At 36.7% G+C, this 17,848-nt stretch overlaps 1 protein-coding gene across 1 annotated transcript in view; it reads left to right on the top strand.

Annotated features, from left to right (window-relative positions):
• The window catches only part of SCYL2 (SCY1 like pseudokinase 2), a 34,379-nt gene extending 25,477 nt beyond the window's left edge, over nucleotides 1-8,902 (top strand). The window contains exons 14-18 of the mRNA XM_063154808.1: nucleotides 304-404; nucleotides 955-1,021; nucleotides 1,145-1,231; nucleotides 2,336-2,455; nucleotides 3,045-8,902. Coding sequence (XP_063010878.1) covers nucleotides 304-404; nucleotides 955-1,021; nucleotides 1,145-1,231; nucleotides 2,336-2,455; nucleotides 3,045-3,695 — 1,026 coding nt within the window. The 3' untranslated portion in view covers nucleotides 3,696-8,902. The remainder of the gene's footprint in view (nucleotides 1-303; nucleotides 405-954; nucleotides 1,022-1,144; nucleotides 1,232-2,335; nucleotides 2,456-3,044) is intronic.
• The last annotated feature ends 8,946 nt before the right edge of the window (nucleotides 8,903-17,848 follow it).

The following is a 17,848-nucleotide window of genomic DNA, read 5'->3' as shown; positions in this document are numbered from 1 at the left end:
ATTGGGAAAGGGAATAATAGGATGGTTTGTTTGTTTGAAAATGAATCTGGTAATACTCATGTAGAGGTTTTGTCTGCATTAGCCCATTTCAGTTTTTTTAGTGGCATGTATTTTTCCGTGTTTCACTATGCAGTCTGCTTGTAATTTGCTAATGCACGAGAATGAAGGTGGAGTATAAATTATTTAAAAGTCTACACTATCTTACATTGTGTATTGTGGGTTTATGAGGTATTACCTGCTAAGTTACACCTATCTGAATTCCATCACTGCAAAATCCAAACTTCTTATGTATTTCTTTTCCAGTTCAATTCTTTTATTTGTGTTATAAGAGATATGCTCAATAGATTGGAAGCAGAGCATAAAACAAAACTTGAGCAACTTCATGTCATGCAAGAGCAACAGAAGTAAGTGTTAATGTTTTGTGTTGGAGAAGTAGTCATTTTTTGGCAAATGTTAGAGAACTCTAGCCATAGCAATAAAAAAATCAGATAATTCTAAGTTCAGTAGTTGAGAATTATCTCAAATAAGCACAGTTGGCAGAAGGTCCACTTCTGTGTGCTAAGCTGCTTTCCTGTACTTGCTGAGAAATAAACCATATCAGAGAAACATAAACATTGCAGCCTTTTAGAAGGCTGGGATATTTTGAAGTACTTGGAGCTATTTTATGGAGCCTGATATGAGGTGAGATTTCTAAGGCAAAATAATTTGGGATACCTGAAGTCTGGATCACCCTCCTCAAAGGGAGAAATGAAGACCATGGGAGATTATTAGGAGGTGTTTGCTACTTCTCAAAGGAACATTTGCCAGTCTCCTGAAGGCATTATATAAAAGTGGTTGCTCTCAGTGCAATTGTTTGGTATTATTTAAATGCAGAAGAATGATCTGCATTGTTAGATTGATGTTATGGATGTGATTGCAAAGTTGTCTTGTTGTAATATACTCTGCACTGTGTAGATCCTTGGACATTGCCAACCAAATGAGTGGGGCTGAAGAGGCAAGATCTAGTGGTACGGGCAATCAGGTAAGTAACAACATGTAACTTACTCATAGAACATTGAAATCTAAAACCACTTAGTTGATATTTACATAGCCTTAAATTGCACTATTTCACATAATGAAATTTCTTTTCTTTGAACTTAAACAGATTGACAAGGTATTTAATAATGGAACTGACCTTCTCACTAGTGGATCTGATAGTAAAGAGAATGAGATGTCATCAATACAGAGAAAGGTGTGCTCTGCTTTTTTTTTTGTAATTCTTTTTTTTTTCATCTGTCTAATCCAAAGCTGATAGGGTTTCAGAAAAAGAGTGTGTAAATAGGTACAATATTTAAAGCTTTAGTAGAAAAACTAACTGCTTTATATGGTCACATGAGAAGGTCCATGAAAAACGTTCAGATCATATCCTTCAATTTACATGTAAGCCTTTCCTTGAATATATGTTTGAATGAAGTAGGCAGCAATTAGGATTATAAATTTGTGGTCATTTTCTTTCTCCTTAACTATAGATTTAAATGAAACTGAAACTTCACCACTGGATATAGGTAGGAAAAGCAAAATAGGGATCCTTATGATAAAATGACAAAGAGAAATGAAGATAAAGTGTAGAATTTTAAGTAGTAGTAGAGACTAGCTTTTACTGTACCTTTCAAAGTTAAGTGAAAACAGTCAATATGTGGTTAAATACAAAAAGTAAAGGAAAAATGTAGCATAATATAAAATACAAGCAGTAATACAGTAAACATAAGCTTTAAGTATTGTAAAATTCTTTTTGTACTAATTATAGAAATAGGTGCCCAGAATCTATGTTTTATCATTTTTTTTCTAGTTATCTGAATCCTTGCATTAAAGTAAGGGGAAATGATTTCATTATTTCATCCTTCAGTAGTATTAGCAAAAGTGGAGTTAAAATCCTCAAAATACTGTTGAGCAGTTTTAAAATGAAATTCCCTTTTCAACTCCACAGCCAGTATTAGGTTTCACTGAATTTCTAGATCAAGTTAGTAACCATATAAAAACAAAAACTGTAAAGAACACTTTTTCTTACGCCCAATATTAAGGAAACAAAGCTAAAGTGGCTTTGCTGAAATATCTCTTTTATTTGAGATCTGGCCAAATTTCTCATTATTCTGCTCTTAATATTATATTTATTTGCTTGAAGTACTTTCTAGCAATATGGTAAATATAATAGTAGATTTCACTTATTGCCTTTCTCTTTTGTGTAAATAATTGATTTACCACAGATTATTAAAGCAGCAGTGCTAGGATGAAATAAAAATATGAATGTCAGAATAAGCGTTTTTTGCAACTTACTACCAGTACTTTCCCTTTAAAGGCCTCACTTACTCTGGAAGAGAAGCAGAAGTTAGCTAAAGAACAAGAACAGGCACAGAAACTGAAAAGCCAGCAACCTCTTAAGCCCCAAGCAACTACAGTGACACCTCCAGTGAAGCAGGTGAGAGAGAACAAACAACTGCACTGTTTCCATTGGAGCTCTGATGCTTTTTCAAGGGCTGTATGCATTTAGCATATTTTTCCTCCTGTGAGTCACTCAACGGCACAGCTGAGAAAAGCTAAATTGAATTTTCATGTGCCTTCCATTTGCATAATTAGCAATATTTCCACTTTTCAAATTGCTAGGGTTTCCAAGGGTGTCATTATTATAGGAAGGTCATAGTACTAGATAAGGAAAAAGGACATACTAAAAAAGGTTTCTCTCTGAAGAGTTTCTTAAGGAAATATATAAGATTTGGGGATAGGAATGGGGCATTTAAGCAAACAGTCACAGTAGTGCTTTGTGTGGAGTCTTAGATGTCAAATTAAAATTGCATAACAATTAGTTCTAAGTAGCAAAGAACACAAATACTGTAATTTCTCTTGTGTATTTCGTGCACATTTGTGCACATTTTGTGCACAGTTCTGTGCAATGAATTCTAATTTCTGAAAAATTAATTTTCCCCGGGTCTGCAGGGGAAACAATAAAATACTGTTGCTAGAGTGTCTGTACAGGAAAAGCATTTAACTGCATTTTATGTATTTTGCAGACAAAAGACTTGACAGATACCTTGATAGATAATATGGCATCTTTGACCAGCCGTCCTATCAACCAAGCTCAAGTTGCATCTTCAAACAGCTTCTCTTCCGTTCCTTCTATGGGTGTTGGGATGGGATTTTCATCACCCATTGACAACACAAAGAGAAATATGACAAATGGACTAAACACAAACATGGGGTTTCAGACTGCTGGATTCACCATGGGAGCCGGTCTTGCCACTCAGAATTTCTTCAGTGGTCCAAGTGCAACAGGAGCAACCAAGATGAACATGGTACCACCTGCCAATATGCCAAATTACAGTCCTATGAATGCTGCATCTGCGGTCTCTCCACTGACACAACAAAACAGACCCCCAGACATGTCTGCTTTAGATAATCTTTTTGGTCCTCAAAAACCCAAAGTTAGCATGAAGCAGTTGGCTCAACAGAAATCAAGCCAGTGGGTCAATCAGTTTGTGCCACCTTCAGGGTCCCCGAATGCGAGCAACACAGCCTTGGGACCTCAGATGAACATGCTAGCACAGCCAGGCTTTGGCATACAGGGTAATCCTTTCTTTTCCCCTCAGAACTTTGCACAACCAGCAAACACAATGACAAATAGCAGCTCAGCTAGCAATGACTTAAAAGATCTTTTTGGGTAAAATGTTTTGTTTTCTTCCTTCAAAGATTGGTGAAATTTGGATCATGGGTAAGCTGATTAACATCTTGTTTTTATTAATAAAAGCATGACTTGGGGAAACTTTCAACCCAGCAAAGTAGAGACTTCTGGGCAGGAAAAAAGGCTGATGTTTCATTCACCTGGTACTGCAGTGGAATTGTGTGAGTGCAAAGTCATCTTACATGCTAAAGATTTCCTGTCTCTTTACCAACATGAGAGTGCTGAAGGTAGGATGTGTATATTCATCTGAAAAAGAAGTATATTGAAATTATTCAGAGCTGAACTCAGTCAAGTCCAATGAAATTCCCTACAAAATTTTGTTTAAGTTCAGCAAAAATACTTATGGGGTATAATGCTGCTATTGGATGCAAACCTGGAGAATTACTCATGTTGCCTGAATTTGTCACAAGCTGTCATTTTGTCCTATGACAGTTTGCAAAAAGAAAATAAAAAAAAATTTTGATAGCCAAATTATACAGAGAGCACTCTAACCCATAACTAAGGGCGAGACTAAGAAGGGAGCATATTTTGACTTTCTTCTCTCATGTAAGCCAATGTAATGAATGTGGTAGTAAGATCTAACAAGATTCATCAGGCATAAGAAGTTGTTCTAAAACTTGGTTCAAGTTTGGGACAGAGGAAGAACACTGCTTCAAAGGTCATGCTGGTTTACAATCTCTTTTATAATGCCAGATCCTTGTTGCAAGCCCCATAGCAAAAGCAACATACCACTTAAGCAGGATTTTAAAATACATGTGGTGATTTCATCACATTTACTGTATATTCCATTGTTTTGGCTAGTATGATGCTGCTTCTAACTGATATGAAAAAACCCTGTAGTTATGAAACCTCAAAAAATGAATGTAAATGTAAAATTCATGTTGACTGCCCCAACTGTGTAACTAAACACACGTTACATAGTTACACAGAAATATCTTGAATTAATTAATTTTTGGCTCAATTGAGACAATGAAAAAGGATCACCTTATACAATTTGCACAGGATTTTATGAAAAAGCAGACTGCCATAAATTGCCTTGACTAAGAGTGAACTATTTCATTTTACTTTTGATTTAAATCAAGTCCTTATGAAGGATAGATTGACATGAAGTGATTTCTCAAATACGGATTTGTAAGCTCTAGAGTGTATGATAAATACACAGGTATTTCAGATCCTTTTTATTGTATTAGGCTAAATTCAATAAAGGTCTCCAGAAATCCACATAGTGGTTTCTTCTGCTTCCAGAAGGTGTATGTTCAGCTTGCCCATGGTGGAATCTCTGCTCTGTCAGATACTACTGTTGAGTTTTAACTTCTTTTTCCCTAAGAATTTCAAGAGCTTTCTTACCTAGAATTTTGCAGACTATAAATGGTTATTTTGAGAAGGAAAGAACTAGTTACCTTTTTTATGGAAAGCCTACTTGCTTTATTTTTCAAAGCCTTTCACTGAAGAAACTCTTCTTTCATTTGCTGCTTAAGAAACCAAAGGGCCTTATGCTGTAAATATGACTTGTATTTTGTTATACTTCCACAGTTCTAAGCCGTGATAGCATTAAGCATATTTCTTAAAGAATTCTTTATGTATAATAGCTGCTGCGTTAGTCCTATCATTTTAAAATACCTGGGACCAATAAATCTGTGGTCTGGAAAACAATACCTAATACATTGTGATGCTTATGTGCTGTTAATATTCATGGTAAGCATTGTAGGTTATATTAAAATATCCATGTAAATTGAAGTACAATACTAGAACTGTTGAACTCTTGAAATTCATTTACAGTTGCTGGCACTCTATACTCTCAATCACACTCATGTCTTCTTTTATGTGTTTTGTTAGGGTAACTTAAGGCAAGCCTTTGAAGAATTACTTGAATCTGTATTCCTCTAAATTATTAGGAAAATAGGTTTATATTAAAAACATCTCATAGGACTCTACAATGTATTAAATTAATACATCTATGGCAAAGGCAGTCATAAAAGTCAGTGTCCTGATGTGTCTGGACTGGGAGCTTTTCAGAACTGGATTTAGTTTAGCCTATTGCAGGGAAAGTAGAAAAAAAATTATCTGATTTCATTTACCAGACCTCCTAAACTGTGTGGTTTGGGTATGTGCTTTAGGCATGGGCTATACCAGAACATACACTGTTTTGTAAGAACAGAGTAAAAATAAATCCTACAGGTTCAAATTAAAATAAGCTCTTTTTTGAAGTGGTAATGCAATGGAATAAGGTCTTTATCTGACTCAAGCAATAGGCCTTTTTTCATTTATATTTGAGAGCATAACTTTGATTTCTCTTGTTTGCTGCAATTTTCAGAATGCCCAGAATGGAAGAACAACAAAGAAAACTGGAAAGGGTGCTTACAAAAGCTCTAACAAAATCTTCCGGTTATTTAATTTTTTTTTTAACTCAATAAAACAAAAGCACTGAGTCCAGTCTCTTTTTCACATAGATGCTTCTTGTTTAGTGTGTCAGGAAACTCAGTGTGTTTGAAGTTCTCAAATGATTTCTTCTTAACTTAAAGGAAAGAGGACTTGCAAGAGGTAAGTCACCATGGCCATGTGCCACTTGGCTCCTGCTACAATAGTTTTTCTTTAGGAATCCTTGGCCAACTTGATCTCTCCACTTACAAGCTGTGGTTCTGAGGCCTTGCAAGAGGCTGGAAGACTTGTTTTGTGGCCAGAGTGAATTGTTTGAGAGCAGCAGTTGTGCTTCACATCCAAGGTGGTTTTTGGGAAAGACAAAGGGAAGGGACAATGTTACAAAATGTGGGTATTCCAGGAGCCTCCTGTAGCTGAACTTGGATAGAAAGCAGTGCTACATGTAGCTTGGCCTCTAGCAGAGGGTCTGCCTAGTCCTCATGTAAAGTAAAGTGGAGAAAGAACAAAGGTTTGAAATTGGTACCTGGTTAAGAAACTACAAATGCTGTTAATGAAATAGTAACCTGGTAATAAGTTACTCTTTACAATGCCTTGAGGAAGACAGTAAATTACACTAAATTTTTGCCCTTCATATCGAACCTAATTTAAAGGAAAAATGTGAAAGCCTGTCAGGTTGTATCATGACAGCAGCCACTCTGCACCCACTTGGGTCACCCACTGTCAGCATGTCTTCATTTACTGTGGAAATGAGGACAGGGTCTGGGCTGAATTGCCCAGCCCATCTAGTTTACATTGATTTGTAAAGGGAAGGGCATAAGTTCCTATTCTTCAAGTGATTAATCTATATTTTGTTTTCTATCAAAGGAGAAGCTAAGTGAAAATAGCTGCACATCTTGCATCAGTTGTGCTTTTCCTCCTCTGGTGTATGCTAAATGAATATGACTGCACCAAGACAGCAGTGTTTTCCATATTAGAGCTCTTGGTTACATTTGGGTTTAAGTGTTAAAGTGTCAGAAGCATCCTCTCAAAACTCAGTCACAGAAAACAAACTAATTCTGCTAGAGGAAAGGATTGTAATAAACAGGCTTGAAAAATCTCTACTTGGGCTGATGGAGAAAAAACTACTGAGTTTCAGATGAGCTTAGAAGCCCCCAGTTCTGACTCTTGAGAGAAAGCAGGAATGAAATGGCACAGGTGTCGCTGGGGGAGGGAGCTGCTTCTGTTCCTTCTCATCACACAAGTGGTGTGACTAAGGCACAGAACAGCCCTTGCAACTTGCTTGTGCAGGAGGGCAGCAGTAGCAGTGGAGGCTTTTGAGAGGTAAAGGAGTTACCAGTTACCTGGGAGATGGGGAGAGAAATTTACTGGGAGCATGGGTAGATCCTGGTTTGTTTTAATGAAGATACTTTGTTCTCCTCACTGTGAATAAGAAATGTTGTGGGGAAGTTGTGGCCTTACACAGGTGTTAAGTACCCCAAGCAAAAGGCTGAATTTTTGGATGTGTAGGTGCACAACATTTCAAGCCTTATTCTTTAAAACTTTCCTTTTCTGTTTCGTCTTTTTAGCAACAACTGGTTCACATTTATGTGGAACCTTAACAAATACCCTGATTGCCTTTTAAAGTGAGAAAAATGTATGTTGACTTTTGTATTATAACCTCTGTTGTAATGTTATCTGTGTCTGTAGATAGATAAGTGTGATTGTATTCTAGATTATAGGAGTTTTGGATTTTTCGGTTCAATTGCACCAAAAAAAAACAGAGATTAAATGAGAAGTTAGATTTGAATCAAATTCCATAAAGCTTCCATACAGGCTAAGAATTATATGATACTTGTGTTATCTATTATTAATAATACATGCCTAGTCTGCCTACATCTGGGTGACTTGAGCAGAAAAGGAAAGTTTTTAAAACATAAGTTTATGAACACTGGATCTTGCATTACTGGATCTTGCATTACAATGAAGTTTTTGGACTTTGGAGTGACCTTTGCTTATTGATTAAGGTCTTTTTATTGGGGTTGGGTGGGATATTGGTGATTTGTGCCATTTCCAATGAAAGAAAGGAGGGGAAGGACAGAAAAAAAAATACCCTGCTGTATATGTAATCCTTCTTTTTCTTTGTTAAGAGATATGCTGCATTTTATATACTCATTGTGAACTTTTCCTTTGGAAAGCTGTGAGGAAACCTATCTGGAGAATTTAAGATGAGTGAGCTGATTTTCAAGTGAGGTTCTGCCTTGTACATTACCTTCAATTAGGTTTTGACTGCTTTGAAAGAAAATGGCACAAGGCAGTAAAACCTTGGATTCATACACCAAATCCTCTTGCCTTTCAGGCCTCACCCTTGTATCAACATAACAAATGAGCCCTGAAGTTGTATTATCTTCAAGTTCTCCGGAACAGGTCTAACTGCTGTACAGATTTCTGAGATGAAGCTGTAAATCAAAATGTGTTATAGTGAACTCAGGCCTTGTGCAAAATATTTAATACTTGTTTATTTGTCTAATTGTACAGTCTCTGTAGTAGTGGCAGTTTTATGTTCTGATTGTAAAACATTAAAATTCTCATGGGATTTATAGTGATATTGTTGTTGTGTCAGCCGTGATTCATAAATAGAACTGTCATAGCATGGCATTAGTGTATATCTGATTTATTGGACAGCTCTTCAAAACCAAAATTATTCTTGTATCAACTTTTAGATCAGTTACTTTAAAGCTATGTAAAAGGTACAGTGACAGTTTTGAGAAATACACATCACTTTGTACTCTGAATTAGGTTGCCTATGGAAATAAATGAATTTTCATATTTTCATGTTGGAAGATATTTTTATTGGTAATTTTCATTAAATTAACGAACAGTAACTTCTACAGAAGACTTTTCCCCTGTACATTTTGTTTGAAATACAAACAAAATGTACTTCCCATGTACTTCTGAGATTTATCCCATGTACTTCTGAGTTAATTTCTTAGAGATTGCTGTCCAGACATTTGTCAAATGTCATCACATATTGCCTTCATGCAGTGGATTAAAGTTCTGGGGGAAAACTGCCACACTAGATGCCTTTAAAATTAGCATTTACCTTTTCTGATGACACATAGTGATCTCAATTTGCATTTTCACAGCTCATTGACCCCGAAACTAGCCCTTTTCTCTAAACCTGCGTTTCAAGATTCACTGCTTTGGCAGGTTAGAGTTTGCCAGCACTCTGAAGAAATGTAGTTCTCAGGCTTTTGTGTGGTATAAATTGTTCAAGTACAAGACATCTGATGTCTGATCTGCTTAGAAGCAGAGATGGTGTGGGAGAAGAGATTGAAAGAACAAAAAGAGAGATGAGGTGAAAATGGAAAGGTAGCATCAGCTGGCTTCAGTTCTCTCTTTGATTTCCCTTGCTGAGGATGACAGCAGCCCCTTTCCTTCCACAGCTGTATCCATCAAGTGAGCACAGTCCCGTCCTATGCCAGCCCCCTGCTGAGAAAATGCCTGCCTTAATTTGCTCAGCTAATCACAGTCCTGATCTGACTGGCATGTCCTTCACCCTGGAAATGTTCTCTTTATCTCTCCATTTCTGGATATTGGTAGGATCCATAACTCCTACCTGTTTCTTAAGCTGGAACGTTTCAAGTGCTGAAATCCGGATGTTGTGAGTTGGTTTGTTGTGGAGTGAAGTTGACATTTTTGTAAAATTTTTATGAATCCAGATAGCCTAAATCTTCAAACAGGGAAGCTGGTTGGTTTTTCTTTGCCTGGAATTCTCTCTGCCAACTTTATTGGCAGCTAATTGTCTGCATTTCATCACTTAAATATCTCTAGTCCAACCTTTGGATTTGTCATACACTAGAACTTTAGATTGATCTTTTTTATATCAGCATTTGTAGAGCTGTGTTACCAGCTGGAGACCACTGCAATTGCTCAGAGGATTGGAAAATGGTTCATAAGGTAACAAGGTGGATTCTGATTTCCTGTGCCAAACTGACAAAGCAGGAATTCAGTTTACACTCTTATCCATGGACAACCCCAAAAGCAGCTCAATAAATACTAGTTATTCAAACTGAAATAATTTACTAAGTACTCTAGGGTTTCTAATTTTTTTTTTTTCCCTCTGTATGACACCTGTCTATGAACTGTATTATGATGGATCTATTTCAGTTTCTTCCTGCAAATTGGGGCTGTTCTGGGTGTGAAATGATTGGAAACTCAGAAATGGTAGAAGTTTAATGGTAGAAGTTTAAAGACCTACCGATATTTACATACCAATTTTTTAAAGGCTTTTTTTTCCATAGTTTTGCTTGTGCCTTAATCATTATTTTGGCTTGTGCCATTAATTATTATGATGGATTTTTTAAAATGCTTCACCTTTTGCACAACCTCAAAAGACTAGGTTTTACATTTGCCTGCAATAATTAGGCAGATAATCAAAGAAGAACCTCCATTTATAACTACATCAATGAAAACATTATTATCTTTTACCTGGGAAGCAAGGGGTTTGGGAGCTGAAGTTATGACACAGGCAGCCTTTGTTCATGTCAGTCTGTTTCTCCTTGATGCAACCTAGTACTTGTAAGATTAAATAAAGTCAAAACCTTGTAGAGCTTGATTTCCAGCAGGTGACTTTAGAACCAAACACCACACAGAAGAATAACTGCATATCTTCTGAACACAAAAATGTTGGAGTAGAGAACTAAAAAAACCTAGAATTGCAATTACTGCTGTTGCCATTCAGATGAAATAAACACTTACCTGTGGTACCAATGCTGTGAATAAGCATTTTAACCAATGTCACAGCAGTGACTTCAAATATTGCAAATAGGAAAATGCTAATGAAGCAATCAGATGTTTCTCTAATTGCTGTAAATTTCATTTGAAGAATCTATCCTAACTTGTCACCAGATAGATATTTTTATTATTTTTATCTTTTAAGAATTTCTAAAAATAATTATGTCTTACAATGATTTTGACTTACAATGAAACTCCTAGAAAATCAAAGCAGAAGAATCAGGAAAAACTGAAATTAAACTGGAATATAATTTTCATACTTTTGTTGTTGAATGGGAACTTCAGTTATAGACCTTCCTCGAATAGCCTTATGCTACAAACCCTGGCTTTACTTGGCTACAAAATAGGAAAAAAATTAAAGTATTTGTATAACTATATATAATTTTGATGCAAGCTATGCTTAAATTCTTGATCTGTTATATAGATATGTTATATAGTTATATATAAAAGTAGCAACAGAAGTATTTTCTGTGTAATTTTCTGACTTGATAGATACTAGATGTAATTTCTGCAATTGGGTTGATTTCAGTATAAAGTACTAACATTTTAATCATTATTCTGTGTAAGATTAAATTATTGTTTCTCTATTTCTATTATCTGGCAAGCAGGAAACTGTTAAATTAGCTGATTTTTTTTTTTTTTATAGTTTGATTGTCCTTACTGGTTTTATGTTTCCTAAAGAATTCATTGCTTGAGTCTTACTGATTTACAGCCATTACAAATGAAAGATTTGCAGTGAAATAGCAAATACCTCTTGGAATATCTTCATTGCTACATTTTGCAAACCAGAGCCATACAGCTGAAATTCTTTCATTTAGCAAACAGTAAATATTTCTTAAGCTAACCAGATCATTAACTGGCTGCTGGGTAGGAAGCGTTACCTTATTCTATTCATGACATAGATAGGACAAAGCTGTGATTTCCTGCACATTGCAGAGATTAAATAAGTGTGTCTTAAATTATGTTTGTCTCTTCACACATAATTTCCAACTTAACTGAGCTCAATTCCATATGTAACACTTCTTTTGATAGAATTTTCCTTTGGACCATGTGCCTTTCCAGGCCCCTTTTGGTGAAGGCATTTCTTGCATCTACTTTCTCTTCGATTTTTTCCTGCATCAGTGCTCCCAAGCAGCGCATGGCTTTAGAAGGGCAACCAAACTCAAGGGCTTCTGACAATTTCTTTTTTCTGGTGATGCTTGTTAAGGGAATGCTGACTTTATGACAGTGACAGGCTGAATTTTGTGCTTGTTGCTTTTCAGCTGGAGATTGTTGCTTTGCCATGAGAGGCTGCAGAAGGGAGCCTAACATGAGGCTCTGCATCTCAGCTTGATGGTCCAGCTCTGGCAAGGCAGTGGAGTGGGCTGATGAGCATCTGTTTGCCTTGTCCTCTATTCTACAGGCAACATGAGCCTGAAGTAGAAGTGTTAAAAGCCGCTGCAGATGAGTGAAGGATTACTGAATCCAGGTGCCAGAGTGATAGAGCAACCCTTCAGTGCAGAGAGGCAGAGTTCATGGAATTGTTGAAGGAAAAAAAAAACAAACAAACAGGAAGGACAGTGGAAACTGTCATCTGCAAAATGCCGGAGTACCTAGTGCCTGCCCTGCAGGGTTGGACCTATTTTCTTTGAAATTCTACCTCCTGCCCACCTGGTCTCTTCACATTCCCTGGGCCTGTGCAGGGAGTGCTGCTGGATGCTGTTTTATGGAAGAGCCTGACTGGTCCTGACAACTATTGCTGCTGCTGATGGGCAGCGGTTTGAGCTCTGATTTAATCTCGTCTCAACACTCTTATTGGAATGTTTCATTTCTCTGTGTTTGTTTTTTGTTGGAAATGACTACTTTGTAAAATTGAATGACTATGAATAGGAAGTTGAATAATTCACTTCTTTCCCCAGTCCCTGTTTTGCTGTAGCAGACATTTTCTAGTGAAAGTTAGGTCAAATATTCAGTACGTAAATATACATAAAAATTAGAGACATTAGAAAGGGACTGTATTAAATATGTGTGTTTTAAAACAAAATTTATTTGAACAAAAGCAATAGTAATTAAAAGTACTGTCCTGAGCTGTGAGTTACTAGTCACTGTGTCCTTCAAGAAGATACAATTGCTTAATTTCATTTTTCTTCAGTACATTTTAATGCAGGCATTGTGAGAGAAGAAATTTTGCTTTCTATGTTGCTCAGTTTCTTAGTTTTAAAACACTAGTGGTTTTAAATTGAAATAGAGCTGGTTTCCTTTCCATTCTTTCAAAAGAGCTGCAGGAGATGCTAGGTGTTTAGTCAGTGATTTCAGCTAGTTTAGCAATGGAAGTACCTTTAAAATTATGGCAAAAGCATGTGGGTTTTAATTTTTTAATTTATAGATTGTAAGAGATCTGACATATTTAGTCATTGACATCTGTTAATACACTTACAGTGTATTAACTGACATCTATTGGCACTTAAAATATTGCTTTGAAACAAATATCTTGCTAAAAGAAAAAAAATCTTTATCATTTTAAGCTGTCTCTATGTCAATTTTAAAACAAGAAAAGTTTACATGAAAGGTACTCTGGAGCTTATTTTATTCTAACATAACTAAGCTCTAACTGCAGTTCAGCATAAACACAACTCCTCTTTCAAGTCAGCTTGAGCATTTGAAGATTTTCATCTCTGCTTTTAAGATTAATGTGATTGCTCAGTCATCCTTCTCCCTCATTCCTTCTCAGCCCTTTGCAACTTCAAACCTGTTGCCCACTTTCCACCCTTGTTTGATGAAAGTGTTGTTCAAATGCCAAAGATAAAGAATTAATGTAAGTTTTATGGTAACTATTGCCTCATTAGAGGGACCAACTTTGTACCTCAGGTGAGGGAAGGGATGTAGGTAGAGATAGGTCTGGAAAATTCATGTAAGGGAGAGCCCCAGAAGGCAGGTTTTATAAATTCTGTTCTTCATGTAGTAGTGAGTTTTATTTTCATGTCCCACAGTTTTGGTTTCCATCAGTATTTAAAAGGAAAAAAAATTTCCTTAACTTGTATCACGATATTTTCTTTTAAAGAGTTCAAATCTAGGATTAGAGAAACACAATGAGCTATATTCTATAATTTAGTGAATCAATCAAGTAAGAGACTATTCACAAATTGGTATCACCATAGGTTGTTATGAATAGTATGTTATAACTGTACTGCCTGGCATAGATTATCTGTTAAATGTGGAGAGAAGATAATGCCAAAGACTGTAAAATGTATTTTTCTAGTAAGAGGTAAAGGGAAAATACAAATTTGAAGAGGTAGAATGATCTTTTGAGTAACTTGCAATTAAAAGATTTCTAAAAATATCAAAGCAGTTCCTTACTGATTTACAGCCAGAGACAGGCTGTAAAATGTTATGACAAGTTAATTTCAAAATGATCTGTAAGGTACAATAAAACTGCCATAGGGTGTCACTATAACCCAAGAAACTTTCAAATAAATTTCAAACATTACAGAAATAGTCTTGTCCAGCTACAAGACTTTTCTTATAAAGCTTTGTGAAAGTAAAAAAGGACCTATTTTTAATTAACAAAATGTATTCCTGTATGCACAGAAATCATCATCAAATATATCTGTTTTCGTGAAATGGTGTAGAAAATGTGCCCATTTTCTTTTTACGGAAAGAAGAACATACTTCACATAGGAACTTTCCACATAGAAATGCTTTAAAAGCCCTCTTACAGCATAAGGTAAGAAATTAGTACTTAATTAGAAGCTTTCAGTAAGGAAAATTATAAATAGGAATTCTTATTTCTATTGTTATTTTTTTATGTTATTAACATCCCAAGAGCCTCTATTTTTATTTTGTGTCCAAATGTGATCAGATGTTTTTCATACCAGCAATCTCATCAGGAAGCAGAAACTAGAAACTAAAGAGGGATTTTTTTTAACCCTTTTAAAATTTAGAATTAGTGCTGGTTTTGCTGCAGTTATCAGGAAAACAAACATAACATCTGACAATTTGACTTGGGCTGACTCAGCATGAAGCATTTTAATCTGGCAGGAAAGCACTCAGTTTTCATATATGGTAAAATAGAAATCAGGATTCTGAAGTCTTTGAATCTATCCTCATTTATGGCAGAAAATTGTAGATGTGAAGCCATAGGCTTCAAAATCTGAAGGACTAGATTGATCATTTACTCTAAACCCTTGTATAACATGGGATCCCAGGTCACCTCTTTTATCTTTGACAGCAGATGCTGTAGATCAAGAAGGCTGAATTCCTGCAGTATCCCCATTTTTATGTAATGTTACAATGGCTTTTACAGGTGCCAACAGAAATAGGGTCTCCAGTACACCAGACATTGTACAAATACAAAGGAAGAATTGGAGTAAACCCAAAATTTTGTGCCTAACAGTAAAATATGGTTGTGATCTGAGTGAACCTCTTAGGCACTGGTTAAGGACATGACTTAGTGGACTTGCCAGTGCTGGGTTAACAGATGGATTTGATGATCTTAAAGGTCTTTTCCTAAAAGAATGATTCCATGATTCAATGAAATCTACCAGACAACTTTTATCAAGGCCTTGTTCTTGGGCAAAGTATTGTCAAACTCCCAGTGCTGTAAACATTAAAGTCTGCCAACCCTAAGACCTATGTGCAGGTGAAACCAATATTCATTATCTCTGCATCATTACTTTGCTCCATTTGCAAGAAATGGAGGCATTTAAAACTTTCAAAGATACTTAATTTTGAAGCATCAAAACTTTAAAATTCAATTTAATTTTAAGAAATCTTCAGTTAGTAAGAGAGGTCACTCAGGATTTTCTAGCCTTTGAGCTCTTGGTAAGAGCTAAAAAGGCAAAGTCAACTTGCTTTAACAAAAGAAGGTTCCTCCAAATAACAAGAGCAAACTATGATCTAAAAATCATCTCACAAGCATCAGGGATGTGATCTCATGGCCTTGAACTGAAAAGAAACTGATTAAAAATTGACAAAGTTATTCCTGTGTATTTCCACTGAAGGAGCCCAGCAGCCTTTGGTTATTGTTAAGGTTGATCACAACACAAAGTGAAGCATCTTTATGTTAATTCGGCAGACACCAAAAGGTTAGATTGACTTTCTTAGGATGTTAGTGTCAGGGTGTCAATTACTGTGATAATTAAATACTTGTAAAGAGATCAAAATTTTGTGTTTTACAAGCACTGGGAGAAGTGACTGCTTGCAAGACAATAAGCACATGAAATGTGTATGCTATCCAGTCTGCACTGAAAGCAGTAGCAAAAATCTCTTTTAAACGTGGCAAAGACTTTACCCTGTCCACTGCGTTGAGGAATCATCAGTAGGAGCAGCCTAAAGATGATATTTCAAGGCTTTTCAACAAAAGAAATAACTAAAAAAATTAGACAGCCTCTAGGTGTGCATTTACTTGTACCTGTAGAAAATACTGTTCCACATAAGTTATGTTTATTGCTAGTTCTGATATTTGCAAGCTTGGTTTTCATAAGGGGTTGCTAAAACTCTGAATCAAGCCCTGTGTCTGCAAGGCGCAGCTCTTGTTAGGAAGGCACATCTCCTGTAAGTGCACTTGACCAGTTTCGAGTTTTATTGCAGCTCACTTTACTCTTGAACACCTGAGGTAGTGATGGAGCAGTGGCTATCTGCATGCTGGTTTAGGTCTGCATTGGGTCTACAATATGGTTTTAATACACTTACTAGTTGTCTCTAGGGATAGGAATCTGTAGTTTCAATAGTAGTAGTTCAAATGAAACTTGTAGTTTCAATCCACAAGCTATATGAGCCATATAGTTTTAATTTTGCAAAATATTTCCTTACAAATGCAAGCAAATTCTGTATCTTGGACTTAGCCCCAGCTTGCAAACAGCAGACATAAAATGAAATGATGTAATACATTGTGTTTTAAGGAGGTCTGAGATAGCGAAAGAAGAATCACAATGTGGTATAATTTCTGAAAAAGAAAATTAGGGCACAGGTTAAAACAGGAAAGAAAAAGACAGTAATTATGACAGCTGGGTCTATAAGGGCTGTTATCATGTTGGGTCTTATCCAGAAAGAGTTCCTCAGCTGGTGCTCTGGAATGCATGCTGGGATTAGTCCCACAGGCATCGCCATGGCCTCACCCAGCACATTCCTGTTGGGAATTGGGTGGTGCCCCTGTGGATGGTGCCCCAGCAGGAGCAGGGCACTGCCAAGCTGCTGTGACAGTCTCTGCAGCAGTGCTATGGAATCCAGGCTTTGGAATCCAGGCAGTTTGTTACTTTGTGAGCCTGAGGAGGAGGAAACAGAGAAGCAGCGCTGCTCCTGTGGAGCTGCCTGCCCTCAGAGAAGCAGGAGTGAGTAACACGCTTTCTCTAGGCCTTAGAGAAAGCATCTGTGAATTTCTAAAGGGGCTACTGCTGAAGCACTGCAGATGTGCAGGAAGTGAAGGATTCCTGAGAGTAAAGAGGAGGGAGAGAGGAAACCTGCTGTGAGAAGTGTGTAATTCAGTTAATAGTGAGGCAAGGAGTATTGCTAATGAGAGACCCCTACATCCTTGAGGGGAGCACACTCTGCCAGGGGCCAGCCAGGACAGATCTCTGAGGGAACCACTTGAATCAGCCCCAAATGCATGGAGGACAGGCTTCAGACATCTGTGCTAAATGCAGCTAGAGAATGTGTGGGTAAGTGAACAAAACACCACATTTTAAGCATAACTCTTTTCTTGTGTCTACTCTGTGCTCTCTTCATCAAAACCAGGACCAGAAGACCAGAAAGATGGACAAGATAAAACCCTTTTTTCCACAGCAGCTGGCTGATATGGTTTCTGAACACCACTTTCCAACCTGAGTTCCAGTCTTCCAAGTGAATTTCTTGCACTGGAGTTTGCAGCATTTCCAGTTTGGAGCTAGGTTCTTCCATGATTTCAGGCATTCAGCTGCCACAAGAGCATTCAGAATACTATCTCAAATGCCAGCAAATACATGTTTCTTTACATGGAAGACAAGTTTCACATGTATATATTCTCAAACC

The sequence above is a fragment of the Melospiza melodia genome, chromosome 4 (genome assembly GCF_035770615.1).
Source record: "Melospiza melodia melodia isolate bMelMel2 chromosome 4, bMelMel2.pri, whole genome shotgun sequence".
Lineage (NCBI taxonomy): Eukaryota > Metazoa > Chordata > Aves > Passeriformes > Passerellidae > Melospiza > Melospiza melodia.
The sequence above is the reverse complement of the archived record's forward strand: the minus strand, read 5'-3'. Positions and strand labels throughout refer to the sequence as shown.